At 34.7% G+C, this 16,756-nt stretch overlaps 2 protein-coding genes across 2 annotated transcripts in view; both read right to left on the reverse strand.

Annotated features, from left to right (window-relative positions):
* Positions 1-8,123, reverse strand: part of LOC108684571 (fibrillin-2) — a 45,858-nt gene extending 37,735 nt beyond the window's left edge. The window contains exon 1 of the mRNA XM_018188960.1: positions 8,060-8,123. Coding sequence (XP_018044449.1) covers positions 8,060-8,105 — 46 coding nt within the window. The 5' untranslated portion in view covers positions 8,106-8,123. The remainder of the gene's footprint in view (positions 1-8,059) is intronic.
* Positions 8,124-11,565: 3,442 nt separating this feature from the next.
* LOC108684601 (polyubiquitin-A) lies at positions 11,566-15,227 on the reverse strand. The gene is made up of 2 exons (XM_018189006.1): positions 15,118-15,227; positions 11,566-14,238 (listed from the first exon to the last, which is right to left on the reverse strand). Exon 2 carries the CDS (start codon positions 14,230-14,232, stop codon positions 11,944-11,946), a length of 2,289 nt encoding a protein of 762 aa, XP_018044495.1. The 5' UTR covers positions 14,233-14,238; positions 15,118-15,227; the 3' UTR covers positions 11,566-11,943.
* Positions 15,228-16,756: the final 1,529 nt, after the last annotated feature.

Below are 16,756 nucleotides of genomic sequence, written 5' to 3' on the forward strand. Positions count from 1 at the left end.
TTTTTTTTTAACAAAGAATATTTTCTTAATAATAATCTTAAAATACACTTTTATTATAAATAAAAAACCTCATTAATATGTATTCAAAATTCACTTTCTATTTATTTCCTATGAAGAATGTTATAAAATTGATCGACAAAGCAACTTTATATAACAAGCAAATCGAATTTGTTTTCATGTAATAATCTCTGAAGTATTAAACTTACTAAGATTCAGAATATTTTTTGAACAAGTACGGTGCTTATGATAAACTTTATGATAAATTGCTGACTCTTTAAATATTCGTAAGAAATAATAATTATTATTATTATTTGCGTACATTATGTATTTTTGTGTGTAAGGTTCACAATTTCTTAAATATTAAAATTCAGATTTTATTCTTTTATGTATAAAAAAAGAAGAGTGGGTGGAAAGAAACTGTGTAATTTTTCTCTGGTACGGAGAAGTTCCTATCAGTATGTCCGATCTTCACGACGACCGTCAGTCGCGAGATGGATCTCGCTCGGGATGGGGAGGGAGATGAGGAAGAGAACGATACAGTTTCGCGTATATCATACGAAAAGAGACTTTTTCTTGAAACGACGACGACGTCTACTCTTCCGCGCCAGAAACTGCTTTTAAGACGGCACGAAGTTTTCCCTGTTGCGAGGCAGGCACTGACACAGTTCTATCGAATTACTTATCGAAGCCGCATAAGGTTGCTTGACTTGCGTCGTTCATCACGACGAATGCGAGAGCAGTACATGACGATCTCGATTCAATAGGCAACCGACTTGCATATCAAGTTCATTTATTATAACGGATATTAACAACCGCAAAAGCAGTCTCGTTTGCCTCGTGTCGCGAAGTCACGTCTTCGTATGAGCAATTTAAACATTCCGACAGACCGTTCCCGGATCCTGTAATCTGAACTCCTCGATAATCGTTCGATCAATTTATATATTTCATCCAGTTCGCAGTATATTATAATAACCGCCTTCCGACACGCGCTGCGTGAAGACGTCGATTATTCTTGAAATTATCCACCGCTGCGAAAAGCAATAAACAACGTTCTCATCATCTGGGATCATTCAGATTACGATGGAGGAAATATAAAAGAGAAACAAACTACGCATCGCGGTGATTACAGAGTACAGACGATTGAAGAGATCTGTGTTAGCGATGGCGTTCGAATCCTATTCCTCAAGTTTTCAAACAATTTGATCGTAAAGACGCGAATTGCTTGAAATATTATTGAGAAGCTGGGAAGTTTTGAAATTCTTGAGAGTCTCAAGTACCAAGAAAATCTTTTCTTGGAGAAGTGTTTGCATATCTAAAATATTTGAAATAAAATTCGGTCGTATTGAATAAAAAATTATAATAGTAACATAAAATTATGAAAGAATAGATATATTTTCAAAATCTTGAAGACTTTCGAGACTTGAAAATGAAATTATTATTCGTATTGGTTAAATAAAAAAATTAATATAACGTAAAGTTATAAAAGGAGAGATTATATTTTCGAAATTTTGAAGACTTTCGAGACTTTGAAAGTTTCAATTACCATATCAGTTTGAGATTTGATTATCTCTCGAAGAGATTTCTTTATAAAACCGTCTCCTACATAATTACGGAAATTTAAGACAATCTAAAACGTTCAATATACTTGAAAATAAAAAAATTGTTATTCGTGTCGATTAAATATGAAAATAAATTAATATAATAATGCAAAGTTATAAAAAAAGAAACATATTTTCAAAATATCGGAAGACTTTCAAGAGTTTAAAAGTTTCGATTACTATCAGTTCGAGATTTCCGTTACGTATTCGAAGAGATCCGTTACTTATATCCTGCCACATCTGATAATTCTGTACTAAACTAAGTCACTATTAAGTTATAGTAAGGCTCTGAGGAAACACACGAGACGATAGTCGGTTACGGTAAGAGGAAGCTGGCTCGGGTTTCTCGTTACACATAGTGTTCACGGAACACCACGATAAGAGATGGTAAATGAAAATAAGCGCTAAAGTAAGTCCACGATGTGAAAACCGGATCGGATCTGGACTGGAGTTCTGATTAATAATCGCCCGGAGTGATTGGCGATTTAAAAAAAATCCGTCTGTGATTGTAACATCGAGTCGACGTAATTCCACGGTTAATTTCAATTTTCGACACGCTACGATGCACGCGAACTGTGAAATATAATTTCTATTATCGACGTTACTTTATAATGATGTTATGACTTTTTTATACATTTGTAACCATGACAACGCCTTTTTTATACTTGTTAAAATTTTAAATAGATTTTAACGGGAAGCAGGAAATGAAGGATCAAAATACATTGCCATGATTTAATTATCGAATTCCACGTAAATACGGAAAATGTCAAAAAATAAATAACAAATGAAATATTGTTACGTGCAAAAAAATCGCTAGATACGCGTATTCGCATAAAACTTTATCGAACTACAAACTATTGTTGACAGCAATAAATATACTCTGTCAGTATTGTTAAAAACGTTTTATTGCGCACGACGGATCACAAACGCGAATCCTCAGAAAATCGTACAACTTTTCTGCGAAATATGGACGACGAAATGCGAATTTTACTATACCGATAAATTTTAGCGAATGTCGTCGGGATACGGAAATTAATTAATACCGTTTCATGTACGGTCATAAATAACGTAAGGTGTTCGGGTTATTATCATCCGGTGGCCGCGCGGGTAGTTCGAATTTCTGATATAAATTGGCGACTCTCTCTCTTCGCGAACAATAGTGGCCTAAAGCGTTTTCGTGTTCGGTATTTGTGTTCGGGCAACAATGTAAAAGGGCTTCAGTGAAAATGAAATACGTGTGTACGTCGGGATACCGAAAGTGCGTGCATCCATCCGGGTTGTTGGTGCATGCATATGGAAATGCACCTCACAGTATTCGAGCATGTACTTGCACATACATGCATTACCGCATTGGTTTGTTCAATTGCGAAGTCATAAAATCATGCACCGATCAGAAATGCAAATTTAATTAGCAAGTACACAAACAAGAAATTCAAATAAAATCAGACGCAATTGGAAATCTTGAGCCAAAAGCGAAAATTGTTAATTAGTATGTCATTGCTACCTCTGTATTTAAAAATAACTTTTTATAATTATTCCTTTTCCAGTGTGGTTACACGCTGATTAAAACTTCATAACGTTTTACAATAAATAAAATAAAAAAACCTTATTTAGTATAAAATGAAAAAAATTCTTCATCAATTTTCAAAGCATGTTCCACGCGCATTTTCCATTTTTTTGTATTTTTTACAATTTTTTGCGATTTTCACGGGAATGAAGATGACTTTTCAAGAGGATAGAACATTTTTTTCTCATATAATTCAAAAATCATCAAAATATAATACAACATGTATCTATCTCAATGCGTTGTTCCTAAATAAAGTTTAATCTTTTCAGATACAAACAAAAATATATATAAAAGATTAATGGGAAATTAAAAAAAAAATAGTATAGATACAAATTTATTTCTAGCTGACGAGACATTTCTACTCTCCTCGCAATAACGTTCTGAAGAATTTATACCGCTGATGATCGCACCGACCGCGTCGTCGCCAGGTCAGATCTAATCGTAGACAAAACGGGAGATCGGATTTCGAGAGAGATACTTACCGACGTACCGCGGACACGCGTGCAATTACCCGCCAGTTCCAGCGTGATTTATCGTCCGTACGTTTTCGCTAAAGCAAACAGGGCGTGCACCCGCGCGCGTACGCGTGCTCAGCCGAGTTACAAAACTCATTAGCATACGTAATGGACGCGGAATTGTGTGCAAAAATGGGCCAGGATTGAGGCAAATTCAAATAAAAATCCTAGCTAGGTCAATTTGCGGGTATCCGGGTATGCGCAAATTACACGGCCCGTGCTGTCCGGTTCTCCTGTTAACTGCGGGGCATGCTTTATCTATTTGATCGCTCTACAAGCATTTTGGATTCTGCGTATCGTTCCAGAGATTGGTAATTCGATTCTGGATGAAAAATAACAGGTTAATGGACGGCGTCCACGTCAAGTACGTAATAACATAGGAATCGTGAAAATGATCACCGATAATCATGCCGACTTCAATAAGGAATAGGCGAAAGAGAGAGTGAAAGTAAGTCGTCGCGAAGTTATCTCGTTGGCGATTTTCTCGCGATTATTATAAATCGATTGGATCTTAAATTATTGATACGTTCCCTTTTATCGGATACTTTTGCGATAATTATTTTCCAACTTCTTTCCATAATTGAATAACATAGTCATAAAACTTGTATATCTTCCAAGTTTCTAAGAGAGTTTAATGGGAAAATCATCGTTATTATCTTAATGTTTTATTGCCATTTTTATCATAGAAGAGATTCAATAAAAAGATACACTTTAAAAATGAAACTATAGCAAAAAGCGTCGAATTTTTAAATAAGACCTTCGCTTCCATTCTTGCTCGTTTCGTGAGCATTCGGTAAACTCTTACAGAGTTATCAGTTTCTTTCAGAGTTGGGAAGTAACGCGTTATTATTTTCGTTACTTTTTTTCGATAACGATCATTACTTTTTTCTGTCTGTAACAGTAACGGTAACGTCGTTACATTTTTATAGCAGTTACTTTAATCTCTTATTCACTTTGTAATTATTCAATAAAATCGCATTATTTTGTAATTGGCTGGAAATATTCAATGTTTTATAATAAAATATTGAAAATCTATAGTGTACATGAAATTTTGAATTAAATCTGCGTTTATAAATTACAATTGAATTTCCTACATATAATCATATATAAAAATGTTATATAAAAAATTATCGAAGAATTTATTAGATATAAGCTTAATACTAAGAAAATTGTTATAAGACTAGCTCAGAATTTTAAATTTCAATATTGATGTTTATAATTAATATTGATCATTAAATAATGTAATTTTTAAATCTAATATCTTACTTTAATATCACAAAAAAGTAACGAAAAGTAATGATAATAATAATGCGTTAGTTTTTAAAATTAGTAACGAGTTACTCTTTTTAAAAAATAATGATATAATAATAACATGTTACTTTTATAAAATATAACGTTTTCAACCCTGATTTCTTCTGCGTGTTGCGAGAGGATTTTCTTCTACTTCCGATTTCCTCGACCTCGATAATCGCGAGTAAAGAGACGCTTAAGGAAATCGACGCGTTAGTTTTTCGAGACAAAAGTCTTCTAGCCTTAAGGATTGCGAACAGTGCTTTGAACTTGCAAGCCCACCGCTCGTGCAGTCGATGTCGGATAGGAGAGAAACTACTATGACAGTAGGAAACAGCGAAGCGGAATTTGGGGAATGGAGTCCGCCTGGAGCAGCCGGTCCATGGAAGGAACCAATGTACCGTGAGAAAGCGAACCCAGTTGAAATGACAGAAATGCCGATGGTGATTCCGAGGGTGAAACGACGACGGGCGACATGCGGGATGATGCTGCGGGAAAACGCCAAAGATCTTTCGCGTATAAACGAACATTTTTACTCTAATTGTCTGCACTATCATTTTCAAATTAATGAAAGATTAATAGAAAGACTCTTGCAGAAGAAACGTATCGGTTTCCAAGATATCGACAGAAAATTACGTCGTAATTGAGGGAAGAATGGCGGAATAATTGGCAGTACCGTAAATGACAAAGAACGCGGAAAAGCGACGATATATAGAATATTGCGCAGTAATAACCGGTTCTTTGACGAATTAAAAGCTAATTTTCTCTCTAACTGCAACGCCAAGGTACCAATTGTTCTCGCTTCGATGAAATGACGGAAGATTAAGTTCGCTCCCCGTTCTCTTATTTTTCTTGAAAAGTTCGCGACCTATCTCGACCATTCTCCGAAATAACGGATTCCATTTCGGTGCGTGCCCACTCGCGAATGGGCGCGGCGCGGAGGGGAAGTCCCGGAAAAGCCGCGCGGGAAAATTTAATAAATCCTCTCCGTGTCTCAATTCCATCCAGAGCTGAGACTCACGTTCGAAGTTAAGTTCGTTTTTCTCTCTGTCTCTCGCGATCTCTCTCCTACGAGACGCCCGCGTTCGCTCTCGACCCTCGTCCGCTAATAGCGACAAGTTACTTCTGACCCGTCAGCGGGGCAGACCCTTGCAACGTCTCTATATTTAGACCGGGTCGAACTACCAGAACGGCGAGAAAACACAAAAGAAAGCACACAAGCGCGAGATGCGGGCGAGATGCGACGCGATGCGACGGTGCATCGAGAGAAGACGAGAGAGAGAGAGAGAGAGAGAAAGAGAGAGAGAAAGAGAGAGAGAGAGAGACGGGGACGCGAGGAAAGGACCGTTTCGAGACGACGATATCTCGACGTCGAAAGAAATCGGATTATGTCCTCCGTGGACCTCGCGACTTCTGGCTTGCAGCTGCGTTTACGAAGGCGATCGCAAAAACGCCGTCATACTCAAAGAGCCCGCCGCTGCATCTTTGCTGTCCTCTCGACGCTCGACAATAAAGCGGAGACAAAAAGTCTGTCAACTCCTCAATGAGTTCGGAGTCGATTCCCCCTGGCAATTTTAAAGCTACCACAAGAGGAATGCGGCGATTTTCGATAATTAAACGTCAAAGCTGCGAGATGACAAAATATTACATTTTAGCTTCAAGTTGATTTTACTTTAGAAATGACCCGAATTCGTGACTTCATTAAAAATTAAAGACGAAAAAAAAAATCGGTGCTTTTATTCTAACGGACATCGAACTGAGCGAAGAATTAATGGACGAAGGCCGGTGTTGTAGGACATCGCGGACTCGTGTGGTTTATATTCGATGCTTCGCGTACGAGAATCGGCGATGGTAAGGTCGACGCTGTATGTTACAGTCAGACAATATGCAGCAAGAAAAAGAACAGCAAATTTATGAATGCGAGTTGAACACGACGCAGAAGCGTATTTAACGATTCATGGAACGTTTTTGTTCCTATTTCTGGAGTTTAATTTCTGTATGGGTCCTTCGTCGATAAAAGGCTTCGACATAGAATGTATTTTATATATTCGCGGACAAAGTGCAATAAAATTCACATCATTAAATTTATTAATACTTTTGTACATATATTTTTTTAAATTTATATTTTCACGAACATTTTCAATCAAAAGAGAAAGAAAGAGAAATATGTGTGTGTTAAAATATAAATTTTATTATTATTCTATAAATCGAATTCGCTATTTTTTCCACTGCAAACTCAATAGTTACGTAAATAGTTATTTGTTTTTTTATTCATTTTATTTTTGATACAAAATCATTCTGCGTCAAATATACAGGCATACGCCTGTTATATACTTGTATTTGTTCATTTTGGCGATTCTGCAAGTGGGGTTTAATTGGAATTTTGGGCTCTCCATTTCGCTTCCGTTATGCTGATCGACTGTAATTGATAACAATCAAATAACGTCGAACGGCAATCGTGAAAATTTAATTTTATGCAAACGTGAGATAAAGTCTTCTTCAATATCCCGAGTTTCCTTGAACATTCAGTGAATAAAGTGCGAAGAGTTTCTCAGTTATTACTAATACAATTTGTACTTCATTTGAAAATGAAGAATGTACTTCTTTTCTTTGAAACGGTTGAAAAAATTTACTTTCCTTTGCGGACACAAGTTTCTTTTCAAATATGTAAAATTTAAGAAATCGATCTTCATCAAATAATAATAATAATTTAATAATGATTTAATAATGATTATATTTTTGATACGTTTAACATGGTAAACATAAACTACAGTAACATTATAATAATATTAATGATTTCCCGCTCAACAACATAAAGGTAGGTAATATAAACACATGTTGTGCATAATAATTATATTGTGATTAGGAAATTATAATATATTGATGTCATATTGTTACTTGATGTTTACCAGAAATCAACATTTTTCCGATATTCTAAACTCGACTGTGCTTTCTCAGGATATAGTATAATAATCTTCACAAGAGGTGCGTGATTAGAACTCAAGGTGTGCCACAAGAGGTGCGTGATTAGAACTCAAGGTGTTAAGGGTACCAGTTAATAGACATTTCTGACGTATCTCGTAACTTACCCAGCACTGTCGAGAGGAGTATCAAACAAACCGTCAAGCCACTCATCTTCACTGATGGATCTCTTGTTTCATACAACGCCAGCTCGCTTCACTCTCCTATCGACGATACTTTAACGTTTCCGCTGTTTCATCAGTCCAACTTAATGCAGGAAGGAAAAAATCCGGTTTCCTTCACAACCCTTTTCCTGTTTTTCTTTAAATTACTGCCTTGTCTCCCTACTGATTTCATATGAATCATTAGATAAGTCGTTGGACAAAGATAAAAATTTTTATACACAGATTTTTGTGCGTAGTTATTTCGACGATATAAGTTTGGGCGTTTCTTTTTATAGCATCGTGAAGGTGAGGAGAGTTGAAGGAGAGTTGAATGTCCGCTAACGCGTACTTCCGAAGTCTATTTTTCGCGAAGTAAGTAAGAACTCAGCAAATGGAAACTAACAGTAATATTACATTACTGATATAATTTAATTCTTATTCAACAAGAAATATAATATAACGCATATTGTAGATAACAGTTATATTACTGAATGGAAAATTATAACATTGCTGTAATATTACTATTAGTTGACAAATGCAAACCAACAGTAACATTACATTACTGATATAATTTAATTCCTACTCGACAATATAAATATAATATAACACATATTGTATATAACATTTTATTAGTTATATCATTAAATGGAAAATTATAACATTAATGTAATATTAGTTGGTCGAAGAGAGAATCATGGAATTGCGTTTGCCGGAAAGTGATTAAAATTTAGCGTGAAACATTTTAATTTTTTTATAAAAAATTTTAATAAAAAGTTAATTTAAATTGTATTGTGTAATAAATCTTTTTTTTGGTACGTCTGCGTTTTTCCTACAAAGATACTTTAATATGATAAGAATTTAGTTCTTTCATGGAATCGCCAAGGGATGGAATAAAACTTTTGACTTTGTCTTCTGCACGAAGCTCGCTTTTACGGAATGACGCGGATCTGTACTGCACTGTTGTGCCCAACGGCGTCGGGGGAAGCTTATCTCGCGTCGTCAGGGAAGCGGCAACGCGGCGAGTACCACGCGGATGCTGTGACTGACGCCAGTTACGCTGCACGCCAAGCACACGGGACCAGTTCGAGGACCGAGTTAGACTGAACGCAAGTCCGTGATTCTCTCTTCGAGTTCTCTCAGCCCTACCTAAGGTACAAGGCGTACTGGGTATGGTACACGGACTCGCCCGCCTCCCTGTGGATAACGTTTTCTTCCATCATTAGCCGTACACATAAATATACACACGCACACACGAGTGTGACACATGCTTGCGTGTACTGATCGATGTGTGTCGCGTGTATCCATCCGAAAGCGGGATCGTCAAAGCGAAAATGAAATCATCGGTATAGAACGACTGTTGGATTTGATTCGTTTTATCAGGAGAGGAAATTGAGGAGTGTAATATTCCATGAAGAGCGTCATCCTCATCAGAGCTTCTGATGCTTCATAGATTTAAAAAAATTGAAATTACGCCATCAATGTGAAAGAATATTATTAGGCAAAATTCTAATTTCTTCAAAAAAAAAAGATTAGATTCCCGAAAAGCATTAACGTGACTCTATTAGTTTTAGAATAAGGCTTATTCTAAAATCTAACTAAATTATTATATTGTGTTATATAAATTATATATATTATTTTATATTACATTTTGCACTAATTCTACGCGCTGTAATTTAAATTACTTCCAAAGCAGAACAATAAGCCACGATAATGTCAAAATGATATTAAAATGAATCGGAAATGATTGAAAAATAACTTTTAATGATCATTTTAGACATTATTTTGATATCATAATGGCTTGTTCTGCTTAGATTCCTACTATTATCGTTTCAATTATTTTATATGAATTTTTTTATAACTACGATAAAAAAATTATTTGGAAAGTAACAAATAAATTATTAGTGTAAAATGGACAAATAAAAATAACACATTTTTTTAGTTGCCTTCCAATATGTAATTTTTCGTAAACGATAGTTATCGTACAACTATGTTTTTCGAAAGATTGAAAAGGACGAGTGCGGTAGAAAAATATGTTATCAGTAAAATTACATGTTTTTCACTGTGGATGGTTATTGAATTCCGCGTTGAAAAAAATACTTTTGCATCTCACTGGCGCGCGAAAATTTTAATTCATTACTCACTCGAATACGCGCGCCACAAATAATTGTAGAATGCAACAACGGTAACAATTACGATCGCTTTTATTTCGTACATGAAAATAAGATGAGATCTGTACCGATAACAAACTTTCTTTCAAATTAAATATTCTCTGAAATAAATTTATTCTCATCTTTTCTATTGAATTGCTTTTTGTGTCACGATATTATTAAGTAGTTTTTGTGTAATTGAAATCATTTATATTTTTATTTAAAATATTTCTTCTATTATAAATAAAAATATGCTTATAAAAATTAAATTATAATTAAACTGTTAATTTTTTCTATAAAGGTTTTTTAATATTATTATTGTTGAATGGTTTATGTAAGAGTAATTCGCGTCTTTTTATGTGCAAAAACAGATTTATTCTAAATAAAAATGTATTTTTAAAAATTGAATTAATAAAATTCTCCTCAACAACTTTTTTTACAATATTATATTGAATACCTTCTAAGAGAAACTATCTAATTTTTTAGAATAAAAATTCTTCTATTATATAAAAATAAATTTTTATAAAAATTTAACTACTAATTTTCTTGTAGAAACAATTTTTTATGAAATTATTAATTTTAGATAAGAAAAAAAATATTTTTTATCTATCAAAAATTTCTTTTATTAAAAATCTATTTGCAAAAATACAATTGTTAAAATAAAAATTTTCGTTATATTGATGCAATTAATTATTTATACATTTTGTAAAACTCAAGTTTAAATTATTTTTATAAAATTATTTTTTTATTTCCAAAATCTCAGACAAATTTTGATTTAAAAATACTATACTTTAAATTCTTCAGAAGAAAGTAATATTAATACACAAATATAATTTTTCGCTTTTCATTTCATTTATATCAAACTCAGTATTTTATATAAACTCAGTATGTTTTTATAATTTTATTTCTGTCTTCTAAATTGCATTGTTATTTACAGAAACATAGCATGTATAATTGAATACACTGTATAAATATACACGAATGTCAGCGATATATTGAGCTCAAGTCCATGAATTTGCTAACAATAAGCACAGACAGTGCAGATCAGTCATTCTCACGGAAAGAAGACCTAGTGGCGCCATCAGTTAGCGATAAAGGAAAGTTTTCATGAAAAATTTGCTATTACGAATGTCTTTCAGATAGTTTTTACAAGTTGTTGACAAGTATATTTATTTCTAAACAAGCAACATTTTTATCATAAAAAGAAAGATATATAATAATTTTTTTTTAACTTCTCGCAGTATTCAGCCTTCTTCATTTTCTTCACATTGGAAAGAAAAATCTCAACAATAGAAGTTCAACAGCCATAAGTATAAATGATCATTACTTTGTTAAATTATTTATTCGTTTATATATTTTCATTAAAAAGACTAAAGAACAAAAGTTTATATAAAAAATTCTCTTATTAGAAATAATACATTAAACAAGTTCAATCTACACAAATAACAAACATAATCAAGAAAATTTTAGATAATACAAATACAATATCAATATTTTATTATTGATAGTTTTATTATAAAGAATCAGACGATTATAAAAAACAAGACATTATTATAGCATGTAAAATTAATTTCTTTATTCGTCAAGATTTCCTACGAAAGATTTGCATGTGCGAATTATTAAAATTAAAAACTTAGGTAATAGAATTTATAATATAATTAAATGATTTAATACAATGCTTTAGTAGAGATCACAATGGAATCAGACATCTCCGCCTCTAAGTCGAAGTACAAGGTGAAGTGTAGATTCTTTCTGAATATTATAGTCGGATAAAGTCCGTCCATCCTCTAGCTGCTTGCCCGCGAAAATTAGTCTTTGTTGATCGGGAGGAATGCCTTCTTTATCTTGAATTTTCGCCTTCACGTTTTCAATCGTGTCTGAAGCTTCGACCTCCAGCGTAATAGTTTTACCAGTGAGAGTTTTGACAAAAATCTGCATACCGCCGCGAAGCCTCAAAACCAAATGCAATGTGGATTCTTTCTGAATATTATAGTCAGAAAGTGTACGACCGTCTTCAAGTTGTTTCCCGGCGAAGATCAACCTCTGTTGGTCCGGTGGGATTCCTTCCTTGTCTTGAATTTTGGCTTTGACATTCTCGATCGTGTCCGACGCTTCGACTTCCAAAGTGATTGTTTTACCGGTAAGCGTTTTGACAAAAATTTGCATACCACCGCGAAGTCTCAAAACCAAATGCAATGTGGATTCCTTCTGAATATTGTAGTCAGAAAGTGTACGACCGTCTTCAAGTTGTTTCCCGGCGAAGATCAACCTTTGCTGGTCCGGTGGGATTCCTTCCTTGTCCTGAATTTTGGCTTTGACATTCTCGATCGTGTCCGACGCTTCGACTTCCAAAGTGATTGTTTTACCGGTAAGCGTTTTGACAAAAATTTGCATACCACCGCGAAGTCTCAAAACCAAATGCAATGTGGATTCCTTCTGAATATTGTAGTCAGAAAGTGTACGACCGTCTTCAAGTTGTTTCCCGGCGAAGATCAACCTTTGCTGGTCCGGTGGGATTCCTTCCTTGTCCTGAATTTTGGCTTTGACATTCTCGATCGTATCCGACGCTTCGACTTCCAAAGTGATTGTTTTACCGGTAAGCGTTTTGACAAAAATTTGCATACCACCGCGAAGCCTCAAAACCAAATGCAATGTGGATTCCTTCTGAATATTGTAGTCAGAAAGTGTACGACCGTCTTCAAGTTGTTTCCCGGCGAAGATCAACCTCTGCTGGTCCGGTGGGATTCCTTCCTTGTCCTGAATTTTGGCTTTGACATTCTCGATCGTATCCGACGCTTCGACTTCCAAAGTGATTGTTTTACCGGTAAGCGTTTTGACAAAAATTTGCATACCACCGCGAAGCCTCAAAACCAAATGCAATGTGGATTCCTTTTGAATATTGTAGTCAGAAAGTGTACGACCGTCTTCAAGTTGTTTCCCGGCGAAGATCAACCTCTGCTGGTCCGGTGGGATTCCTTCCTTGTCCTGAATTTTGGCTTTGACATTCTCGATAGTATCTGACGCCTCAACTTCCAACGTGATGGTCTTTCCTGTCAATGTCTTGACAAAAATCTGCATACCACCACGTAAACGGAGAACCAAATGCAAGGTAGATTCCTTCTGAATATTATAGTCAGAAAGTGTGCGACCATCTTCAAGTTGTTTTCCGGCGAAGATTAACCTCTGCTGGTCCGGAGGAATTCCTTCCTTATCTTGAATTTTGGCTTTGACATTCTCAATCGTGTCCGACGCTTCGACTTCCAAAGTGATTGTTTTACCGGTAAGCGTTTTAACAAAAATTTGCATACCACCGCGAAGCCTCAATACCAAATGCAAGGTAGATTCCTTCTGAATATTATAGTCAGAAAGTGTGCGACCATCTTCAAGTTGTTTTCCGGCGAAGATCAATCTCTGCTGATCCGGGGGGATTCCTTCTTTGTATTGAATTTTGGCCTTGACATTCTCGATAGTGTCTGACGCCTCAATTTCCAACGTGATGGTCTTTCCTGTCAGGGTTTTGACAAAAATCTGCATTCCACCACGTAGACGGAGGACTAGATGCAATGTGGATTCTTTCTGAATGTTATAATCAGAAAGCGTACGGCCGTCTTCAAGTTGTTTTCCAGCAAAGATCAATCTCTGCTGATCTGGGGGGATTCCTTCTTTGTCTTGAATTTTGGCCTTGACATTTTCGATCGTGTCTGATGCCTCAACTTCCAATGTAATGGTCTTTCCTGTCAGGGTTTTGACAAAGATCTGCATTCCACCACGCAATCTGAGGACCAAATGGAGAGTGGATTCCTTTTGAATATTGTAATCAGACAAAGTACGTCCATCTTCCAGCTGCTTTCCAGCAAATATCAAACGCTGCTGATCAGGTGGGATGCCTTCTTTATCCTGGATCTTTGCTTTTACGTTCTCGATGGTGTCAGAAGCCTCAACTTCAAGAGTTATGGTCTTCCCGGTCAATGTCTTCACGAAAATCTGCATGGTGCTCTACAATAAAATTTCACGTTATATGGACGATTATCTTTTAATCATATATTAGGTGTAGTAAAAAGAATCCATTATTTTTGCATGAAATTGAATGGAAAAATTATGGATTTCTTTTTACTACACCTAATATATGTATATATAATCATATATACATATATTATATTATAATCATATATATATATGTATATATTTATATTTATATACATAATATCTAAATAAATCGATTCTAATTATTTACAAAATGAGAACACTTCGAAGAACATCGATAAGTTACAAGTATAAATGTAGACAGATTTAAAAAAATAAATAAATCGCATTCACCTTTATGAATAAAATTATTTTAATTACGAAACTGAGAAAGCTGACTGTTTGCAGATCAAAGCTGCTTACATGACGCAGTAAAATCAAGGACTGCCATTTTGGTTGGTTTTAGTTGCTCGTCATTGCTCGTTACCAAGCGTATGACGCCATGTTACTCCGAGAAAACGTAATGACAGATACTTTAATTCTAGCTTTTTGCTCATTTCCTACATGCCTCTCATGCTGATGCAGATACAAAACGACTTTTCGATTAGATTTCGAAATGTACCGATTCAATAAAAAAACGCCAATCAAAATAATCTATTCCGCCTAGCAACAGAGCCAATAGGCTCGAAATAACGATCGATAATGTGCGCGTATAGAACACACATTTGGAAATGACTCATGCAAATCTTCGACATTTCTTATTAAACATAGTATTTCGATGGCTATCGGACAAATTCTATGATTATCATCATTACTATTCATGCCTCGTTTGCATGAATAAATAGACTTTTCGACCAAGGGCAAAAATTTCAAAACCAAAAATTAATATATCGATAAGTATAATGAACATACCTTTTGTTTGAAAGCTTCTCACTACGTGTAATTTTCACGCAAGACGACTTGACAACTGTCGTGAAATAAACTCCTCTCTACTCAAATTCACAATGACTATTAAAGCAGCCAGCGTCGCGAGCCTTGCTTTTATACCACGAAATCACGTATGACTGAGAATGACGCATGCTCGTATCCGATTGGTCGAAGAGCATCGATGATGCCGCTGATTGGTTCACTGATTGCGTACGTCACTGGTCGATATGCGAACTGACGCAGATCTCGCGTATTGACTTGGCAACAATGGCAATAAAGAACACTCTAAACTCTAGATTCTAGAATGTTCTTTGTTGCTATTGTTGCCAAAGTCGATACGCGAGGTCTGCGTCGGACAGAATTACGGATCTTATATGATCTTACGGAGCCGTATCGTCCTATCATTTTCTTTAGAACCAAAAAGTCAATAAGTAAAAAAGAAGAAGAATTACAAAGAACCACGTAGAATCATGCAGAATGTTCCAGAATCTTAATATTCTGCATCATTCTTTCAGGTTCTCTATAATTCTAATGTTATATATTATGTACAGAACGCTGCAAAATAAATCATCTCATTTTAAGGAATCATATTTTTAATAGGCTATGAAAGAATAATAAGTATATTTTAAACGTATATATCACGAGACTAACCTAATTAACGTATATATATATACCAGAAATAACAATTTAATTATTAATAATTCAGTTGGCGAATTTCGTCGACGATCCGGAAATCGAGAGTTTAAACTGTGTACATAATTTAAAGACCAATTCGTCGATTTAAGATTTCATAGATCACAAGTACGTAATCGAAAAATACTAACAAATTGTTTCATGAATATTGAATGTGTAATGTTCAACAGAAAATTGAGAGAGCAAACATTTGCGCATTTAAAGCGATTATCAATATTTCTGATAATTTAATGACAAAAATTAAGTTTGAATTGTTGTTTAGAATTTGCATTTTTATCTCAATTTTAGTGGATTAATAATGGATTAATAATGGAAGTAAGGCGATTACTTTTACAGTACCCTATACATACATCTGTCCCCATTTATCAGAAACCGAAACAATTATAATTTCCTATTTGAGTTCAGCTTTCAAAAATGATGCTCACATTTATTCCCAACAATATTCCTTCTCTAAATAAATATGACATTGATGACGGAAAATGATGCATTCCCTAAATATAAGTTGATTATTAAAAAATGTCCTTGTCAAAAGATATCTAAGCACGATGCATTACTCCTTTAATAATAAATATTCAGAGTAACAAAACAGTTTCGATGGATATCGGAATCAGTTCACTGAATATTCGGATATTTTTCTTTATCTAGAGGATTTCTATTTTCGCTTTTCATTATACAAATTGACTTTGCGAAAATTCGCAGAATTGCCGAGTCATAGCATAACGTCGCAATTTCAATGACTCGCAGACTGATGCAATACTAACCGCGCACGAAAATAAGGTAGAAATAAGGTAAATAATACGAGATATATATATATATATATATCATATATTAAGATTATTCTCACAACGTTCATTTTTTTATTTCCGAAGTAAAAAACATGCTCTTCAAAGAATGTTTTTCTAAAAATTAACCCGTTTAACGCAAGAATCAT

This window comes from Atta colombica, unplaced genomic scaffold (assembly GCF_001594045.1).
Source record: "Atta colombica isolate Treedump-2 unplaced genomic scaffold, Acol1.0 scaffold136, whole genome shotgun sequence".
Classification (NCBI taxonomy): Eukaryota; Metazoa; Arthropoda; class Insecta; order Hymenoptera; family Formicidae; genus Atta; species Atta colombica.

Bases quoted from the DNA above. Each gene is read 5' to 3' on its own strand.
- LOC108684601 (XM_018189006.1), bottom strand. From the start codon at position 14,232: ATGCAGATTTTCGTGAAGACATTGACCGGGAAGACCATAACTCTTGAA.